This window comes from Natrix helvetica (genome assembly GCF_964273705.1).
Source record: "Natrix helvetica genome assembly, chromosome: 3".
In the NCBI taxonomy this organism is placed as follows: domain Eukaryota; kingdom Metazoa; phylum Chordata; class Lepidosauria; order Squamata; family Natricidae; genus Natrix; species Natrix helvetica.
This window is the reverse complement of record NC_138549.1, coordinates 111,860,449-111,878,426: the sequence shown is the minus strand read 5'-3', so window position 1 is coordinate 111,878,426 and position 17,978 is coordinate 111,860,449. Positions and strand designations below refer to the sequence as shown.

The 17,978-nt window shown below is 35.8% G+C and overlaps 1 protein-coding gene across 7 annotated transcripts in view; it reads left to right on the top strand.

The window, feature by feature from the left end:
• Positions 1-17,978, top strand: part of ELAVL4 (ELAV like RNA binding protein 4) — a 123,737-nt gene that overhangs the window by 85,695 nt on the left and 20,064 nt on the right. For 5 of the 7 annotated variants that reach the window (XM_081949322.1, XM_081949321.1, XM_081949323.1 and 2 more), the window contains exons 3-5: positions 1,986-2,061; positions 4,185-4,225; positions 17,610-17,713. In XM_081949322.1, the coding sequence (XP_081805448.1) occupies positions 1,986-2,061; positions 4,185-4,225; positions 17,610-17,713 (221 nt within the window). The remainder of the gene's footprint in view (positions 1-1,985; positions 2,062-4,184; positions 4,226-17,609; positions 17,714-17,978) is intronic. The other 2 variants (XM_081949327.1, XM_081949326.1) reach the window with 1 other exon arrangement.

Below are 17,978 nucleotides of genomic sequence, written 5' to 3'. Positions count from 1 at the left end.
AAAATTTGTAAGATTTTGTAATTATTTCCAACTTTTCTTTTGTTTTGGTACAGGATAAAATATAACCTTACAAGGAAAAGCAACTATGGATTTCTTTCTTGTAGATTCCCCTCACCCCTGTTAAAGAAAAGTATGCAAAACAGGATTTAGCTGTAAATCCATTCCCACCATTGGATGTTACAGTGTTCAGTGTTGCTATATTTAGGGAAACCTAATTGAAAGTGCAAGGACATTTCTGTCACTGAAAAGCTACCACAAAACTAGGTTGGGAAAAACTATAAAGTGTGAAATGGTGCAGTGAATGCATCATATACTCACTGTACCACTGAACCAGTTATCCCAATGTAGGAATAAAAGACTAGTGTACCTTCCTCTGAAAACACATGGAAGAGGGAAGATGGGTGGAATTTGAATTCTTATTATTTCAAATGTAGCTCGTTTGGAATTTTGTCTTAAGTGTTCTTTTAATATTACTGCTAGCTTAACTTTACATTTATTCAGAGTTTTGAGTAAATAGGACCATACTTGTGCATCACCTAGTGAGATGGGCAGCGATTTGGATTTGATAAATGTATCTCACTTTTACGCAAAAAGAATCATTGCAATGGTAATTGATTCATCAAAAATTCTCATTAAGTTTATACAATATTTCTGATAGTGTTTCAGAGATTATTCTCCATCTCTATGCTGAAAGAAGCACAATATTGTCAGTCTTTGTTAACCTGATCGTTTTCAAACTTCTTCAGTTTTAGTGGTTAAATTTTGGTCCTCTTGTCACAGAGATAGATAAATCAAAGTATTAATAAGCAGATAAGATTTCCTTTGATTTAATGTAGCAGCAATTTGAGGGAAGCAGCAGTATTTATTTTTGTGCATGTTCCTTTTAATGCTTAATGCTTTTTGAACTTTCAATATATAAATAGTAGGCTAGTAACATATTGGATCGATTTGGAGCAAGTATATTAATCAGAACTCTTTGTCCAACAAATATTTGTTCTCCAGCAGAAGGTAGATCTGTTATACATCTTTTTCCTTTCAACTAATTGCAAATTGCAATAATCACTTATTGCTTCATCATTTTTAATGTATATTTTTTCTCCTATATTTTTTTAGTCAGCTTGGACTATTATTTTTATTTGCTCACACTTCCATTTCTTGGCTTATTTTATTTTGGTATTTTCTTTACTTAAATTGAAGTATCCATACCACTCAAAACATTGCTGAGTTTCTCTTTTAAGAGTATGAGACTGTTTTTTCTCTGCAATATAACAATATACTTTATAGAGAATTTAAAGGAGTAAGTGAAAATAAGTGATCACTCAGTTATCGCTATGACCTTGCTTCCCTGGCAGCTCCCATATAGTCACTAAATTCATTCTTTTTCTTTTTAGAAAGTATTGTGATTTGATATGAATGGGGAAGATTAAAAGCTGCTTTTTGTTAAACAGATGGTTGTTCATAACAATATCTTCTCAGGGATCTGTAGAACATGGAAATTTATATTCTGTACAGATCAATCACATCATATGTCTGCTGTCCTGCCCAATAAACTTTTGTGAATAAGATTTGTACTATAAATATATTCTAAAATTCCAACCATTCACTTTTTTCTTGGAAGTAATTTAATACAGACCTCATTGCATACCTGATGCATATTTTTAAAAATGGTAGGAGGTGTTACAGACACAGTTCTGCTTCTTTGGGAGGAAATGTTTGTAAATGTTCAGTGAAGTAATATTTAATTAGCTAAGTCTTGACTACGGAGAATTGTGAACTATGAAACCTGTTGTTCACAAATATTCTGGCAAGCTTAAGTATTTACAGAGTTTCTTCTCTTGTTAGTGTAAATCTGGATATTATACTAAATGTATTTTAAGATTTTAATGTAAAGGTAGTTTTAAACAGAATTTACTGTTGGAGTGTGTGGATGTGGATCTGGACTGCAACGCATAGGGGTTTAACCCTTCCTCCTTCTGCCCCCACAGCTCCAATTTACGTTGGGAAGGAAGTTCCCATTGGTGCCATGGAACCTTCCCATCTGAGTCAAATTGCAACCACAAGGTAGGGGGATTTTTATAAAAGCCATAGCAGTGGGGAGGAAAGATCCCTGCACATGCTACTTTATTGATCTTCATCCCCTATGGCTGGTGGCAATTGCTATTTAGAACTACACTTACACTAAGACATGTGCAATGTAAAACTAATCAAAAATGCCACTGACTGTCAGAAGACAGGCAGGAATATGGCACTAGTTGTGTATATATGTAAACAAGTTATCTAAAACAGCCCTTATGTCTTGCAGGGTTGAGTGTTTTGTTACTAGAAGTCATCATTATAAAATAAGAAAGAAGGAATGCAACCCAAAGAACATTCATGACTAATACTGAAGATCTGACAGTTGAAAACCTATCTGGCACTCCATCCCTATAGTTTTAAAAAAAGTTTTGAGCAAGCATTCCAATTAGAAAATGTCTTTATGTTTTATATATATGAACCCCAATCATTCCATCTGTTGCCATTTATCTTGCAGATGAGTAGCAGAATCTCCTATATGTATTTGCATACAGTAATGTCTAACTAGAGTAAATAAATATTCATTTTCAGTAATTTTCTTCTCTCATTTATCCTAAGAATGTTTAGGGAATATAGCTATTATTGCAACATACATATGCATATAATAAAATAGAATTGCTGCAAAAAAAAAAGTACAAGGGAAAAATACTGTAGAATGCATATAGAGAAAGGCATATTTGCAAAGAATAAAGAGAGAAAGGAGCCATTAAGATTAAAAGAAACAAAAAAAAAGATAAAGCACTTGGATGAAAATAAAACATTGTTTTGGAAGTAGGTGAAAAGGTCTAAACAAATTCTCTAAGCGAAGTAAATGAATTGAAATAAAAGTGACATTATTTGGAAGAAAATGAAGGGAGAAAATGCTATAATATATATTTTAAATATTTGTATGGGAATTATCATGGTTATTAGTAAACAAAGAAAAAACAATGGAAAGGAAGTGACAAATATGAACATGTTGAAATATAACGCTACAGGTATAGATGGTGTCTCACAAGAATTTTTAATTATGTCTGCTTGTGGAGTAGCTGCCTGACTTGGATCTGTTCATGTGCCTCACAATTAGAAGAATATTGTTTATTCCCTGATACAAAGGGAATAATAGCAAACATAAATACCAAAATTACATTGGGATTAGGCTGTTATGTACAGTATGCCTGGGAAAGAGTTTTGGTAGAATTCAGGTTGAAGGGAGGTATCAGTGATTAAAATCTGAGTTGAGAATTTATCCTGGATAGTCAGTCAGATTTTTGTTCTTTAAAAGATCACTAAAAACATATGGATTTGAGAAAGAAAGTTTGTTGTACATTTGTAAATTTAGAGAAAACATTGTCAAATGACCTGTCCTGAATTATGAAATGGATCTGTATCAGTGTGATGTTTAGGAGCGGATTGCTGAATTGGTAATTGATATATATAATAGAGCTTATATGAAAATAAATGGTTTGTTTTGCATGATGTGTGATGAGTGTTTAATATATATATATATATATATATATATATATATATATATATACATACATACATACATACATACATACATACATACATACATACATACATACATATATATATATATACAGGAAAATACATCAGGAATTCTGCTGGAGAGGGAGGTTTCATGAGTGTGTATGTAGTGCTACATACAGTCAAAACTGTTATTGTGAGATGAGAATCCAAATTATTTTCAGGAAATGTTAGGCTATATAATACCATGAGTGATATGCATCTGAAAGTTAATATATCAAAACTAAGACTACTTTGTTTTCCAAGAAAAAAGATGAATAATTGCAAGTTATACATAAACAGTAGGTAGATAAATGTTTTACCTTGGTATAATATTTATTAAAGATGGGAAAATAAGATGTGCAAATAATTGTAAAAAGTAGTGAGTTGTATGTGATTAGAGTTCAAAAGACCACTTCAAGTGCAATTGCAATTCTAAATAGCTTGTAAAGTAGTAATTAGGACTAAAATAGCAATAAAAAATAACAAATGACAGTGGAATTGAGTACATCAGAAAGAATTACACAAAGAACCCATTATAGAGCATACATGCACCAGTTAAATAAAGTGGTTTTGTACAGTTGATTTCTTTTTTCTTTTTGCAGGAAATGTGAGCCTCTCCCTACCTTGTTATATGAAAATAGCAGTTGAGTACACTTTTGGTTTTTCAAAAAGAAATAGCATGATAAGGTTATGTGTGCTGAAAATGCTGAAATTACTTGGTGAATAATTTCTCCATTGCACTTAGCTATTAGGAAAAGATTTGTAATGATTTTTAGTCAATTGTGTTAAAGGATTTTTAGTTTGTCTTTATTCAGTATAATTTCTAAATATAAAAATTATTGGATATAAGGAGTAAAGCCAGCAGGAAAATGTTTCTGAAATGAATATGTAAAGTTAAAATTGCAAAATATATTTCCATTTTAATTATAACTAGATGACCCATAACCTGTTGGGTAATTGTTTCAGTTATTTCCTTATCGAAACAGGTAAGAGAAACAAAAAAGCAGAGAGCGCAGGAACAAAGGCAAAAAAAGTAGGGAGCAGGAACAACTTGCAACTTTCTGGGGACTTAACTAAAGGAGGGACCAGTTTACCCAGTTTCTGGAGGGCTAGGGTGGGACCACTCTACTGAACCTCTGGCCAATGATTCGGCAGCACTGAAGCAGCCACACATTTGCCAAATTTCAATCTCATGAGAGAGATTCTGGACACATTCTTAAATTAGCCCATTTCAGGTTCTTTGATTCAAAAATTGTTGCCTTATGAAGCTTCATTTCACCCAATTTAAGTTTACAGATATTAGTATTGTATAGATATAATTCCCCGCTGACATTTTTATATGTTTTAATTTAGAAATCGAGGGAACATTTTCAAGCACTGCATGCAGTACAAAAGATATCCTGAAATAACTGAAAGTTTTTGCAGATACCAACTTGATTAGAATTGAAGGAAAACAGAGGAACATTTCACAAAAAAGAAAAAAAAATCCCACAAGCCTTTTTTAAAAAGAGGATCATTATGTATTTCCTATTGGGTTTGGGTTTATTTTAAAATTGCTTGTAAAACAGTTAATTGGCTCACAATTGGAAAGTCACCAGATCAAGAAATATCACAACACATAGAAAAGATAAAGAACTGTTTCACTAAAAGCCAAATCTTCAGTTTTCTGTTCATAAAAAGAAATGTAGGATTAAAAAGACACTTAAACTGCTGAGTTATAGTACTTCAGATAATGAAACTAATGAGCTGTGGATTTTCTCCTTTCCCTTATTAACCCAATCGTTTTTTTAATGTAAAATTAGTATTTTCTTTAAATATTTGCTATAGTGGAAGATGTCCACAATACATAACTGCATTGCTAATGTTTTCTTCTATTTTGAAATTGTATATTAAACTAGCAAAACATAAGAATGCAACCCAATCTGTTAAGCAAATTGTAGCATTATACAGCATTATAGCAAAAATTGAAATATGTTAAAAGTAAACTTGGTATATAACAAAAATAACATTCTATGAAAAATCCTTTTTATTTGTTTTTTCCGCCTATATTTTTCTTTGTGTGAAATCTGTTTACCGTATTTTTCATACTATAAGATGCACCAGAGTTAAGAGACACCTTAGTTTTGGGGGAGGAAAATAACGAGAGGGGATTCTGCCTACCAGGTATTCATCTGGCTAGCGTCCTTAGGCTGGTCAGCTTCAGCACATAAGTTTGCTGGTTTTGAGCATGTGCACGCTTTTTATCTCCTTGTTGGGGATAAAAAATAGCTTCTAAAGCACAGCTGATCGTCCGAGCAATGAGAAAAGCAGGCAAAGCTTGGAAGATCAGTTCGGTCGTTAGCACCTCATTAGGGCTGAAAAACAGCTTCTAAATCACAGCTGATCTTTGGAGGGAACAACAATGAGAAAAGCAGGCAAAGCTCAAAAGATCATTTCACTTGTTAGCGCCTCATTAGGGCTGAAAAAAAGCTACATTTGGAGTATAAGACGCATCCAAATTTTCAGCCTCTTAGAGGGGAAAAAAGTGCGTCTTATACTTGAAAAAATACGGTATGTTTCAGTAAATGTATATAAATAACATTCCAAAATAATACTAAGGGTACAATTATATCTGGGGTCTGTCTTTTTTTAATGGGAGAATGGATTCACTAAGGCATGGATATCGATTTATTATGAGAATGGAATGGACAGTAATTCTGTGAGACTTTTAAGTATTAAAATGTGTCACCCCTTAATTTTCCATTGACAAAAGTTGATCTTTTAGAGGTTTGGAAATGTTAATAGGTAAAGAAAATCCCCTCACTCCTACCCCCCAATATAGAGATTTAAATCTGCCGACTCCTGAAGTGCATAGAGATTATGAATGACTACAAGGAACCTATGAAGCCTGCAACCTAAGTGTTCTCAATATACTTTCCATTATTTTCTTAATAGTAAATAGGGTATGATCATGGGAAAACTCAACTCATTGTCTTGAAATTGTCTGTATTTGTAACAGTTTTAATTTTGTTGGTTCATCTATGGATAAACAAAGGTGGCTGAAACGAATTGAAATAATTTAGAATGTCAGCAAAAGCAAAGCTCACAGGGGGAAAAAAGCTCCAGCTCAGAATCTAAAAAGAGCCACTTGGTTTTCTAGTTCTGTGGTATATAAATTCCCTTATTCTTTAACAGAGAATAATTCTTGCTTCTTTTTTAATTAGTTGACACATATTCAGTATAGGTTTTTTTTTAAAAAAAAATTCCATCTTATTACATATTTCATGAACTTGTTTACACTTTAGTGCTTCTTAACTCTGTAAGGAGAGAAAGAAGATCTTATTTGCTGCATCTACTCAAATATGCATTTTAAAATCCAGAATCTCACACTTATTGTCATTTTACTGGGGTGTGTGTTATTTTCTTTTCAATTAAAAAAAATCCCTGCTCAACTGTAAGGATGATACATGTTTTCCTCAAGACAGGCCCTTAAGCGTTTGAGGGTTCTGCGCAGTATCTTAGCCATTTCTAACACTGCCCTCTTCTGGACAGATGTCTGATGTTATTCCCGTGGTCTGTCAGAGCCACTCTCCAGCTTAAGTGTCATAGTCCCGAGTGCTCCTATCACCACTGAGACACTTTGGCCTTTACTTTCCACATCCTCTCTAGTTCCACCTCCAGGCCTTGGTACTTCTCCAGCTCCTCATATTTCTTCATGATGTTGCTGTTACTTGGCTCTGTAACACAACAGGCTCCTCTACATCTATCACCACTGATGTCTTCTGGTTATTGTCTACTATCATGATATCTGATTGATTAGCCAGTACCTACCGGTTCATCTGGATCTGGAAATTCCACAAAAATTTAGCCCTCCTATTCTCCACAACCTTCTATGGAATCTCCCATCTGGACTTGGGATACTCTAGTGAACCTATGGCACTCATGCCAGAGGTGGCACGCAGAGAACTCTCTGTGGGTACATGCAGCGCTGCCAGCTGCACTTCTGGTTTCCAGCACACACATGCCAGCTGGTCTTTGCAGGTGCCAGAGCATCAGAAAATGACTTGAAAAATAGTCTGAAAACAGCCGGAAATGCCCAAAAAACAGGCATGCACGCACCAGCCAGCTGGTCTTTGGGTTTCTGGTGCTCTGGCACGCGCAAACGGACACATGCGCTCGGGTTCCGGTTTGGGCACTTGGTGCCGAAAAGGTTTGCCATCACTGCTCTAGCCCATACATTGTACAGATACTACAGTACACGAGACTTTCCTGAAATCAATTTGAGCTGTGCTCAGATTGGTCTTTCTAAACCTTGAATCTTGGACCATCTATCTTTCTATGAGCAACTGGTGTTTTGAGCCTCTGTTGTTGTTTCCAATGCCCTTCTGACCTGTGCTTATATATTAATGCCCGTATGGTCCTATACGTGGCAGCTATGATGTAGTTTGATGGTGCTGTTCCCTTGTGGGTGTCTCTGATGGATAGTACTGCCCTTTCCTGTGTTAACCAGTCTGAATGAGAGTCTGCTATTAGTAGCTGGTTCATCTGTGCTAGTAGCTGTTCATGTAGTTCATTAGTTTATTTACTTCTTCCACATTCCCCAACCCATATAGCACTTCTGGCTCACCTTGTATTCTCTACCCATACAGCACCTCTCACGCACCTCCATACACTCTTCCTAACCCACCCCCATATACTGGTTCACTCCCTCTGCTACCTATCAGCAGCTACTTACCTGCCTGCCACTTGCAGCTTTTTTGCCAGTTTGCTCATTGACCTTGGTTGTGATAAGCCAGTAGGAAGTTGCCTTGCCTAATAAGTGTGGGATTTGATTAACAACATCAACTGGGACTGTAGCGATTGCCTCACACTTTACCGCTGCACTGCTTAGCAGTGGAAATTTTGGTCCCGTTTGTGGTAATACGTCAAGGACCACCTGTAAATAGTTTTATCATATGTTGCAAGGATTGGAGTAGATGATCTTTGTGATCCTTTCCAATTGTACAATTCTATAATTCATTCCTAATATGGTGACATGTTTGAATGCTTATTCATTATTATTATCATATCAATTCTTCTTAGGCTGTTCCATTTTTATCTTTTTGTCTTCGGCATTGCTGTTTCATAATTACCCTGTGAAAAATATTAAAGTGTTTTTTTTAAGATAATTAATGCGTGTAAATTAATTTTCATTGCATCTTACTCAATAATAATATTTCCTCATTTCATTGGAAACTACTCCCAAATCACTGCCTTGGATTGCAGCTATAGTTATTTATTCTCAAGGAGAACAGTCCTAAAATAGTTGTACCTTTGGAAAGAACAGCTCTTAAAACTTTCCTGTAGTTGAATGGGTAAAATGTAATATGTGTGTTATATGTGGAAAGAATAGTGAATAGGTTCTGAGTTTGCACACTGCAATATTGGATTCAGCATTTTTATTCACCTATTGAGTATTTCCCAAGATGCTGTTGCTTGGTGGTGTTAAATCATGTAAACTGTTCGAAGTAAAGCTGCCTTTTGAAATTGACTAATGGAGATTTTGTTAATGCCGACAGTATTCAAGTGATGCTTCAGATATTTTGGTTGTTTTCATTTCCATCCATTGTTTCTTGTCTTCTGGTGCTTTGGAAAATAGGTTGACCCCCCCTCCCTCAAATAATGGAATACTGATGGATATTGATATATTGATAAGGCATTGTGGTGTTGGAACCAAATTCAGAGCCATATGCGTACTTAGTGTTTTTGTTTCTTAAGAAAGGGTTAATCCTTTTCCTCACCTTCACTGTATTCAATGCCAGTGTGGAGAAGACACCCCCCCCCCAAAAAAAAAGCTTATTTAAAAGATATATTTTAAAAATGTATCAACCATTATAATGTATGTGGCCTATAGCGCCTGGGATCTTTTCAACCTTACATTACCATTGTTTGTTGCCCAAGAGTATATCTCTTTATACTGGACAACATTTTTCCCCCAAAATGTTTTGCTTCCTGAAAATCTTTTAGTGATTATGATGGACCCCTTCAAACTGAACACAAATATAATTTCAAAATGATTGCATCATGTAAGAATCTTGAGAAGTTAACCTTTAATAACTATAATATATTTAATATAATGTTTCTGACATATTGCATGAGTTCAGCATGGTCAAAAGTGTTTTCATGGTGGTGAAAGCTTTTACCATGTTCGTCACTTGTTGCACCTAGATTTTTGGGAAAGAAATCCAAGTGTGAATGCAAAAAATGAATCTTCAGTGACATGTACTTTATGGTCTTGTATGCTGTAAGAATTCTGTCAACCAACTGAATGTAGTTTGGTGTTCTGTAGTTGCCAAGAAAATGTTTGATGATATCCTTGAATGCTTCTCAGGCAATTTTCTCTGGCCCCAGATTTTTGAACTGCTTGTCATTGATGGACATTTCTGATCTGTGGACCAATAAAAATGCCTTCCTTAATCTTGGCATCAGTTATTCTTGGAAACATCTGTCTCAACAAAAACATTCACCTTCCTTGTTCATCACTTTCATGAAATTTTTCATCAGTCTCAGTTTTATGTGAAGTCGAAGCAAAAATATTTTTGTCAGGTCAACAAGTGGTTCATGTGCCATGAGTTTTTGTTTTTTGTTTTGTTCTGGACTCACATTTTTGGGGAGTGGCCGTTTCTTTTTATGTAATGTAGTGCGACTTTTTTGCATGGCTATCCCATCCACACAGGATGGCAACAGTACTTGGTATATCCAAGCTGCATTCCAAGCAGCAGAGCCATTGCTCTTAATGTCCACAAATATTCTAGTTGTCCTTTGTATGTTTCTTTCATGTGCAGCATACTCAATGTGTACTAATATGTAACAGATAAAATTACAGGTTATTTTTGTGATCAGCAGCCAATCTATAAGAAACCCCCAAAAGTGTTTTGGAAACAAAAACACTTGTTCAGTGTTATCTGTACATCCCCTTTAAATATTTACAGAAAAGGAACTCTCCATAAATCCTCTGTCATGTAATTTATGAAGTAACTTGTAAAATCTCAGAATCATAATTCTGTACCTGTATAGCCATGCACTTGCTCAATAAACCTAGATTTTTAGAAAAGGTAATGGGTTTGATACTAGTTTAGTGAAGTAAAATTTTATCTAAACAACATTTTCATTGTAATGTTTGTTAACATTTAAGTATCTCCTGTGACTTTCAAATCTCAGGCCCTAAATTTATCTCCCATATAATCCTGAATTCAACCTAGATATCATTCAAACTGTTAACTTCAAGTAACTCTTTGAGATTCAACTCGGCTCTGCAATCTGCTGCTTGCCTCTTCATTTTTACATTTAGTAGGAAGCTTCCAAGATGAAGCAAACAATTTAATTTCTATTAAGGAGAAAATTTCACATTTCCTCTCTTAGGAAGGAAACTGGGCTGCTGGAAGAAATGAAGAGCACTCAATCTTCTGAAATATTTCTTACTCACTTGAAAGTTTATGATAATTAGACAAGAGGTTAAAAATATGGATTTTGCACTCTTGAGACTTATTTTTTCTCCAACAAAATCTGTTTGACTAGACTTCCAGATAGGTTCCAAACAAGCAGGGGTGGGCTTCAAAAATTTCAGCAACAGGTTCTCTGCTCGGTTGCTGGATGGGTATGGCCTAGTCAGCCTCAGCGGGTGGGGAGCGTTTTCACCTTCCCCAGACTCCAGACACTTTCCCCGAGCCTCTGGGAGGGTGAAAATTGCCTCCCCCGGGGCTCAGGAGGCCTTTAAGATTTTCCCTCCCCAAGACTACGCATGGGCCCTGCACTTACTTCGCATCCTAAACGGGCCATATGGAGACTCCTGGGAGGGGCATAGTGGGAGGGGCCAGCAGGGGTGTGATTTGGTGGTTCTCCCAAAGGGCCATAACGTTAGCTACGGGTTCTCCCAAACCCAGGTGAACCCATAGCAGCCCACCTCTGTATACCAGACTTGTTCCCCAAACTGTATTTTCAGATGTCTGAGAGAAAAAGAGAACGACCAAAAGATTTAGAGTCTAGGAGTCATTCTGCTGCCAAGTAAAATAAAGACAGTAGAAAGTTTCTGAATTACAAATTAACCAAAAAGGATAGAATTAAATGCACCTCTTTCTTCTTCATTCTTGTAACTTTCATATAGTTTTATTATCTCTTAATCTGCTAACTGCAGAATAAAGTTGTAATTGAGACATTTTTGTTTTCTAGTTCAAAGCGATAAGAGAGAAACAGTTTTATGTGAAGCATGAGATTACTACGTTGGAATATAATATATACTACAGTGTCATACTGCTCTCAGAGCTATAGAAACACAGAGACATAAATATATATGAGTATATGAAGAAACTCTTTGGGAACAGTTTGACTTGACAAATGATCAAGAATTAAGCCGATCTCAGTCTGGCCCGTTCCTTTCAATTTTAGATGGGGAATAAAACAAGTTAATAAGAAAGCATTGATACGATTATCAATTACCAAATAATTTAGGCAAATGTACTATTAATTTTAACAAACATAACTGAAATATATGTTCCAAAATTAGATTGTAGCTGTAAACACTTTCAGAAATTAAAACATTAAAACTTCTGAAGCTTTTTTGAGACATGATGGCAAGTATCATACCCGAGGGAGATTATATATGTCTTCTGGGTGTTTCTGGATATTTTTTAAAATGAAGTTTAAGAAAAAATTTTAAAGGCCAACTTTAAAATTTAAATAACATGTCTCATTACTTTCAGTTAGATCATTATTATTTTTCTGGTTTGGAGTCAGTTTATTCTCTTAATACAGGTAGTCTATGACTAATAATTGAGCCCAGACGTTTTTGTGATATTAAGTCAAGTCATTACATAACTTGGCTTGATTTTGCAACTATTTTTATGACAGTTGTTTAGTGAATTATTGCAGTTGTTAAGCAGTTCATGTGGTTGTAAATCCAAATCCATCTTATTCAATACTCACGAAATATGATGGCATGACCACGGAACATTGCAACTGGTTGTAAATGCAAACTAGTTGCCAAGTGCCAAAAATATGATCACATGAGCATGGGGATGGGATGGCAGTCATAACTTTGAGGACAGGACATAAGTAACTTTTTTCAATTCTGTTGTAACTTTGAATTGTAAACCTGTATTTTTGATACAGTGGATCTGTCAAAACGTCCGTCTTGTTTACAGACTCTTGTTAATTTAGAAATTCTATTGATCCATATATTTTGCCATTGTGACCCTACGTGTCAGAGGCATTAGGAGCATAATTTATGCCATGTATAAGGTGATCATAATTTTTAGTGTATGATTGATATTATTTTGTATGGTTATTGAGTTACTATTATTATTCCCATGATTAAGGAAGAGGCTGAGACAAGGCGTTAGTTTCCTAACATTTAATGTCTTATTACATATACACCAAGAGGTCTACAGACATTGGCCAAAATTGCATTTGTTAATTGAACCCAACTGTCACATACAACAATCACTTGTAGTTGTAATAGTCTTTATTAGTACAAGCACAAGAAATCAAAGCATTCAGTGTATTTGTGTGTGTATGTTTGTGTATGTTATTGTACAATAAATTCTAATTATTTTCACTATTATAATCAGGCTATGCTGAAGCTGAAACTGAAACAGGCTGTTTGCTGCTAGGAGGCAAATTGCTGGGAGGCAGAGGCCAAAGGGTGGGGGTCCGGGGTCGGTGTATAAGACGCACCCAAATTTTCACCCTCTTTTAGGAGGGAAAAAAATTTACACTTCTCTCTCTAAGCATTTGCAAAGTCAGCACATTGCCCCCAACAATCTGGGTCCTCATTTTACTGACCTAGAAGGATGGAAGGCTGAGCCGACCTTGAGCCACTTAGAATCAAACCCCTGGAGTGAGCATTGAGTTAGCCTTCAGTACTGATTCTAACCGCTGTGCCACCACAGCTCTGTGATCTACCCAAATATTTATGTTAATTCCAGCAGCCAAGTATCACGTGCTGCTGGTCTTTCTGACAGTTTTCGCGTGAAGATTTGTGTGCACAAAGTTCGCCATTCCTGTTCATTGTTGTCATGGATACATCGCACAAGACTTCCATCACAGTGTCCCCTGGGTTTTGCTTTATGCCAATAAGATCCTTTTCTCAGCTACCATCTGGAAAGTAGTTGATATTGAGGTGCAATTCAATTTGAACTTCAATATCAAGAAGACTGAGTATCTAGAGAGTAGCCCAAGCACTTTCATCATTCAAGTCAGTGCTGAAGTGGCTGTAGATGTGAGAGAGAATGCAACATGGCTGCACAGGAAGGAGATCACTAGAGTGTGTTCTGTAATAGGTGTTGTGGTCCACTGGCGGAGCTTGCAGCAGTCGGACAGTGAGGAGGTTGGGAAGGAATATGAGCCAGTCCTGGAGTCTAGAGAAGGCTCGGATGAGAGCTCTGCATCAGAGGCAGAGCCAAGCCATCTGGGAGTTATGTGCTGCCTCCGGAGCCTCCAGAGTCGGACAGCAGCGAGGCAGAGGTACAGGCTCCTCCTGTTCCCAGTGTGCACATGTGCAGAGCTGCAAGAACAGTTAAAACAGAGTAAGGTTTGGAGATGATTGGCCACTCCCATAGGACATAAAGGAGGAACAAAGGTGCATGAGCTGTTTGGACTCTTTGCTCCGTGTGGCCTTGCCAAGTTAATTGCCAATTAAATCTTTGGCAGCGTTTTTAAAGGATAAAGGTGGGCGCTTATCAGCCTTATCCCGAAGCACTTTAGCAGTCTGCTGTAGAACTCTACTACTATTTGGAACTCATTACGGGCTGTGAATGAATATAATTCACAGCCTTTGAAATAAAAAGAGGGTTTTTGCACTTAATCGTGTGCATTTTACTGTATCAGGAAGCCTAGGGAGGGACTCCTCCTGGTGCCGTCCGCTAGGCAATGCCAGCGGGCGACACCTAGGAGTAGGTCCTTCTCTGTGATGGGCCCTACCCTCTGGAATGACCTCCCCCCCGACATTCGAACTACCACCGACCTCCGTTCCTTCCGTCAAAAATTAAAGACTCACCTGTTTCAATCAGCTGGCCTGGCACTCTCTTAGTTTTGCCTCCCGGGGATATATTTTAATTGGGTTTGGGTATTTTAATTGGGGATGTTTTTTAGGGTTTCTATAGTATATTTATTTCTTGTACAGTCTTATCTCCTCCATCCAAATGTTTAGTATTTAATTGTTTTATATTATTGTATTTTATGCATTTTATTTGACTGTACACCGCCCCGAGTCCCTTTTTGGGAGAGGGGGCGGTTTAGAAATCCAAGAAATAAATAAATAAATAAATAGGGCATAACAATAGGCCTATGCAATTCACCTAAAATCAAAATTTTACAAAATGATTTGCCCAGTAACACTAAATGACACTGAAGGCTGGCCAATCACTAAAAGTGTCAAGCAGCCTTTATATGTCATTAGATATGCTTATTGTGTTTCCCTTGTTGACCACTTGAGGCATGTCTGGCAGCAGAGGGATGTTGTACTGTTTACAGAGAAAATGCAGGAAATATGTTTACAGTGTATGGCCACGCTCTATTAAGCAGCATCCTACACCGCTAACATCGATGGCAAATGCCCATGAGCAAAAACAAAAGTAGTTGTACACAATTAATACAGACACAAAAGTCATCCAATTGGGCCCATTTGCTGAATTTGATTGCGTGAAATAGCATTTGTTGATCGGAAAAGTAGACCCTGCACGGTGAGAAAATATTAGGATAGTGGCCCTGTTTTCAGGCAGGTAACATAGAAATTTGATATTTGAATCATGAGGCAGCTGTGGTTTGAGAAAACAGAAATTTGTCTCAGATCTACCCAAAAATTAATAATAATAATTCATCAAAAACAATGGGTTGGCCTTTTCTATATATTTACTCTGTGTACTTTTCTCTGGAATGAGGGGCGGGAAGGGCAGAGTTTTATGTTATTGGAAATTTACTTCTATTAAGCTAAAAATATGGGATTCTATTGTTCAAACCGAATGAGGTGAATATCAAGTTGCTAGCCCTGGGAGACCATTGTTAAAGAACTGGAAACAGGCTGGAGCACATCTTTATTGGTTTTAATATTAAGATCCCAGAATATTAATTATTGGTGAAATAGGAGAAGTTTATAATTCTAAGCATTCTTGACTTTAGTTTGATAAAACCATTTACTGAGAAATTAATTCATAACTGAATAGCACATGATTAGAAATATTAACAAAGCTGATCAAGGAGCCAATTCAATCCACAGAGGTATGTTTATCACATGTAGGACTTGACTCCTAGGACTCAAAGTGACCTTTACATCTTTTGATTGACATTCTAGAGTTCAGGTAGGGGAAACAATATCTTAGAATCCATGCTTTATATTGAAATCAAACAATCTTCCACAACAATTTGCAAGCCACTTTTCTTTTTTTGTAGACCTGTCTTTCGGCCACTCTATTATGTTGGCTGTTGCATGATGAATTATACCGTCAGTTTGAACATGAAAACATACAGTTTCATCTTACCTGGATGCAACTTCTATTTCCTTATCCACATTTAATCCCAACGATAGTCAGACATTTTGTAAAATCAGACAGAAGACACAGAGGATAATATTGAATCTCATATTGAATGTCATTCTCATCCTATAGAATCATAAAATAATAAAATTAAAATCTTAAAGATGACATTGTACAAAGGAGACAATATATAATAAACTAAGTCACAATGCACTGACTTCGCATTAAAAGATGCTTGCATGTGACTTGGCCAGATTTAGCAATACACTGATGTTTTATAATTAATATAATGAAAAACTGCTGCCCAAAACTAAATTGTAATGTATAACTATAAAATTATTGGTTTTCTCTCAGGAAGGATGGAATACATGTGGATATAGAGCTATTGTCATTTTTCAAAACAGCATATTGAGATAACAGAAGGAAAAATTAATGTGTAATTATGCATGTGCTGATATACACTCTAAAACAAATACATTTGTAAGCACATGTGAAAGAACAAGCAAAGGGGAAATCATGGTGAGATCAGTTCTTAGTTAATTTTTCTCACTATTCTACAGGGCCAAGGTGAACCCATATTTGTGTGAACCTTGTGATTAGATCACGTTACCAAACTATGTTGTTTCTGGATAAAAATGACCAGTAAAATCTAAACACAGATTCTACCAATAAAAGAAAAGCTGTTGAAATTGTCTTGACTGCTCAAAATGGCTTCTATCATCTAAATACAAAAATAATGTTATTGTTTATTTATTTTTTTGCTATTTCACCTCCTGAACACAGTTCAGAGAGTACAAGATAATAAGCTATGCTGGCACATAATATTCTGATATTTCTGATCTAAATATTTATGTTGTCGTCGTCAAAGCAGCAGTTAATTTGTTGGCTTTTACATTTTAGTTTTTCATCTTCTGACTTTTGAAAATTATGTTCTGCTTTGTTTATGTAAATTGCTTTCTTGTTGAGGGACTGTGTATGTATGTGCTAAATTTTAAAAAGCCAGTGAAGGTTAAGGAAACATAGATCTCTTACATGTTTTCATTGGTAAGATTTTGGCTTTTAAAGATTGCCTGCTGTAAGCATAACATTTTTTTTTCATTTTCAGTTGAATTTGCATTGCTGTACCACCATTTCTTTAGTTCTGTCTGCTAATTAAAATATCACACAGCTAATGAATTTATGCATGTAATCCTGCTGCTACCTGTTTCTTGTCATCTGTTCTTTTAACGTGATTCACATACAAAAAAGCTTTAGTAAAAGAGTATTAAGGTTTTTTTAAAATTCATGCAGTTTTTAGTTTTAACTCCCCTATGGAATGTAGAAAAATCAGCATTATCATACACAAAAGGTCCCATGCTTTTTTTTAAAAAAATATTAATTTTTAGGAGTTCAGATTGTAAAGGTATGTTTTCTGGATTGGGATGAATTTTTTAGGTTAAGAATGGTACCAGAGAAAAGAACTTTAATCCCCCATTTGAAAACCGTACATGTGTGCTACAAAGAATACTGAGTCCTTTTTTTTTGTTTCTTATGTTTCAACAGGGCAGAGTTTAGGGTATGGATTTGTTAACTATATTGATCCAAAGGATGCAGAGAAAGCCATTAACACTTTAAATGGACTCAGACTCCAGACCAAAACCATAAAGGTAAGAGAATACAAAGAGTGTCTTGCTAAATTATGGAAGAGTGTAGTTAAGACAGCTCCTGGCTATCTCATCAAAGTTGCATTCTCCGCCATTCAAAGGATGCAAACATCTCTTACTTTGAAACAAAGAAAAAGTGTACAGCAGGTTTTTTTTCATTCTTTTCAAAACGCAACTGTGTTCTCTTTTTAAAAAAGAAAGGAAAAATCTTTTAAAATGACTATCAAAGAATTCAGGGTAGGTTGTCAAAGCATTAGAGAGTAATCTA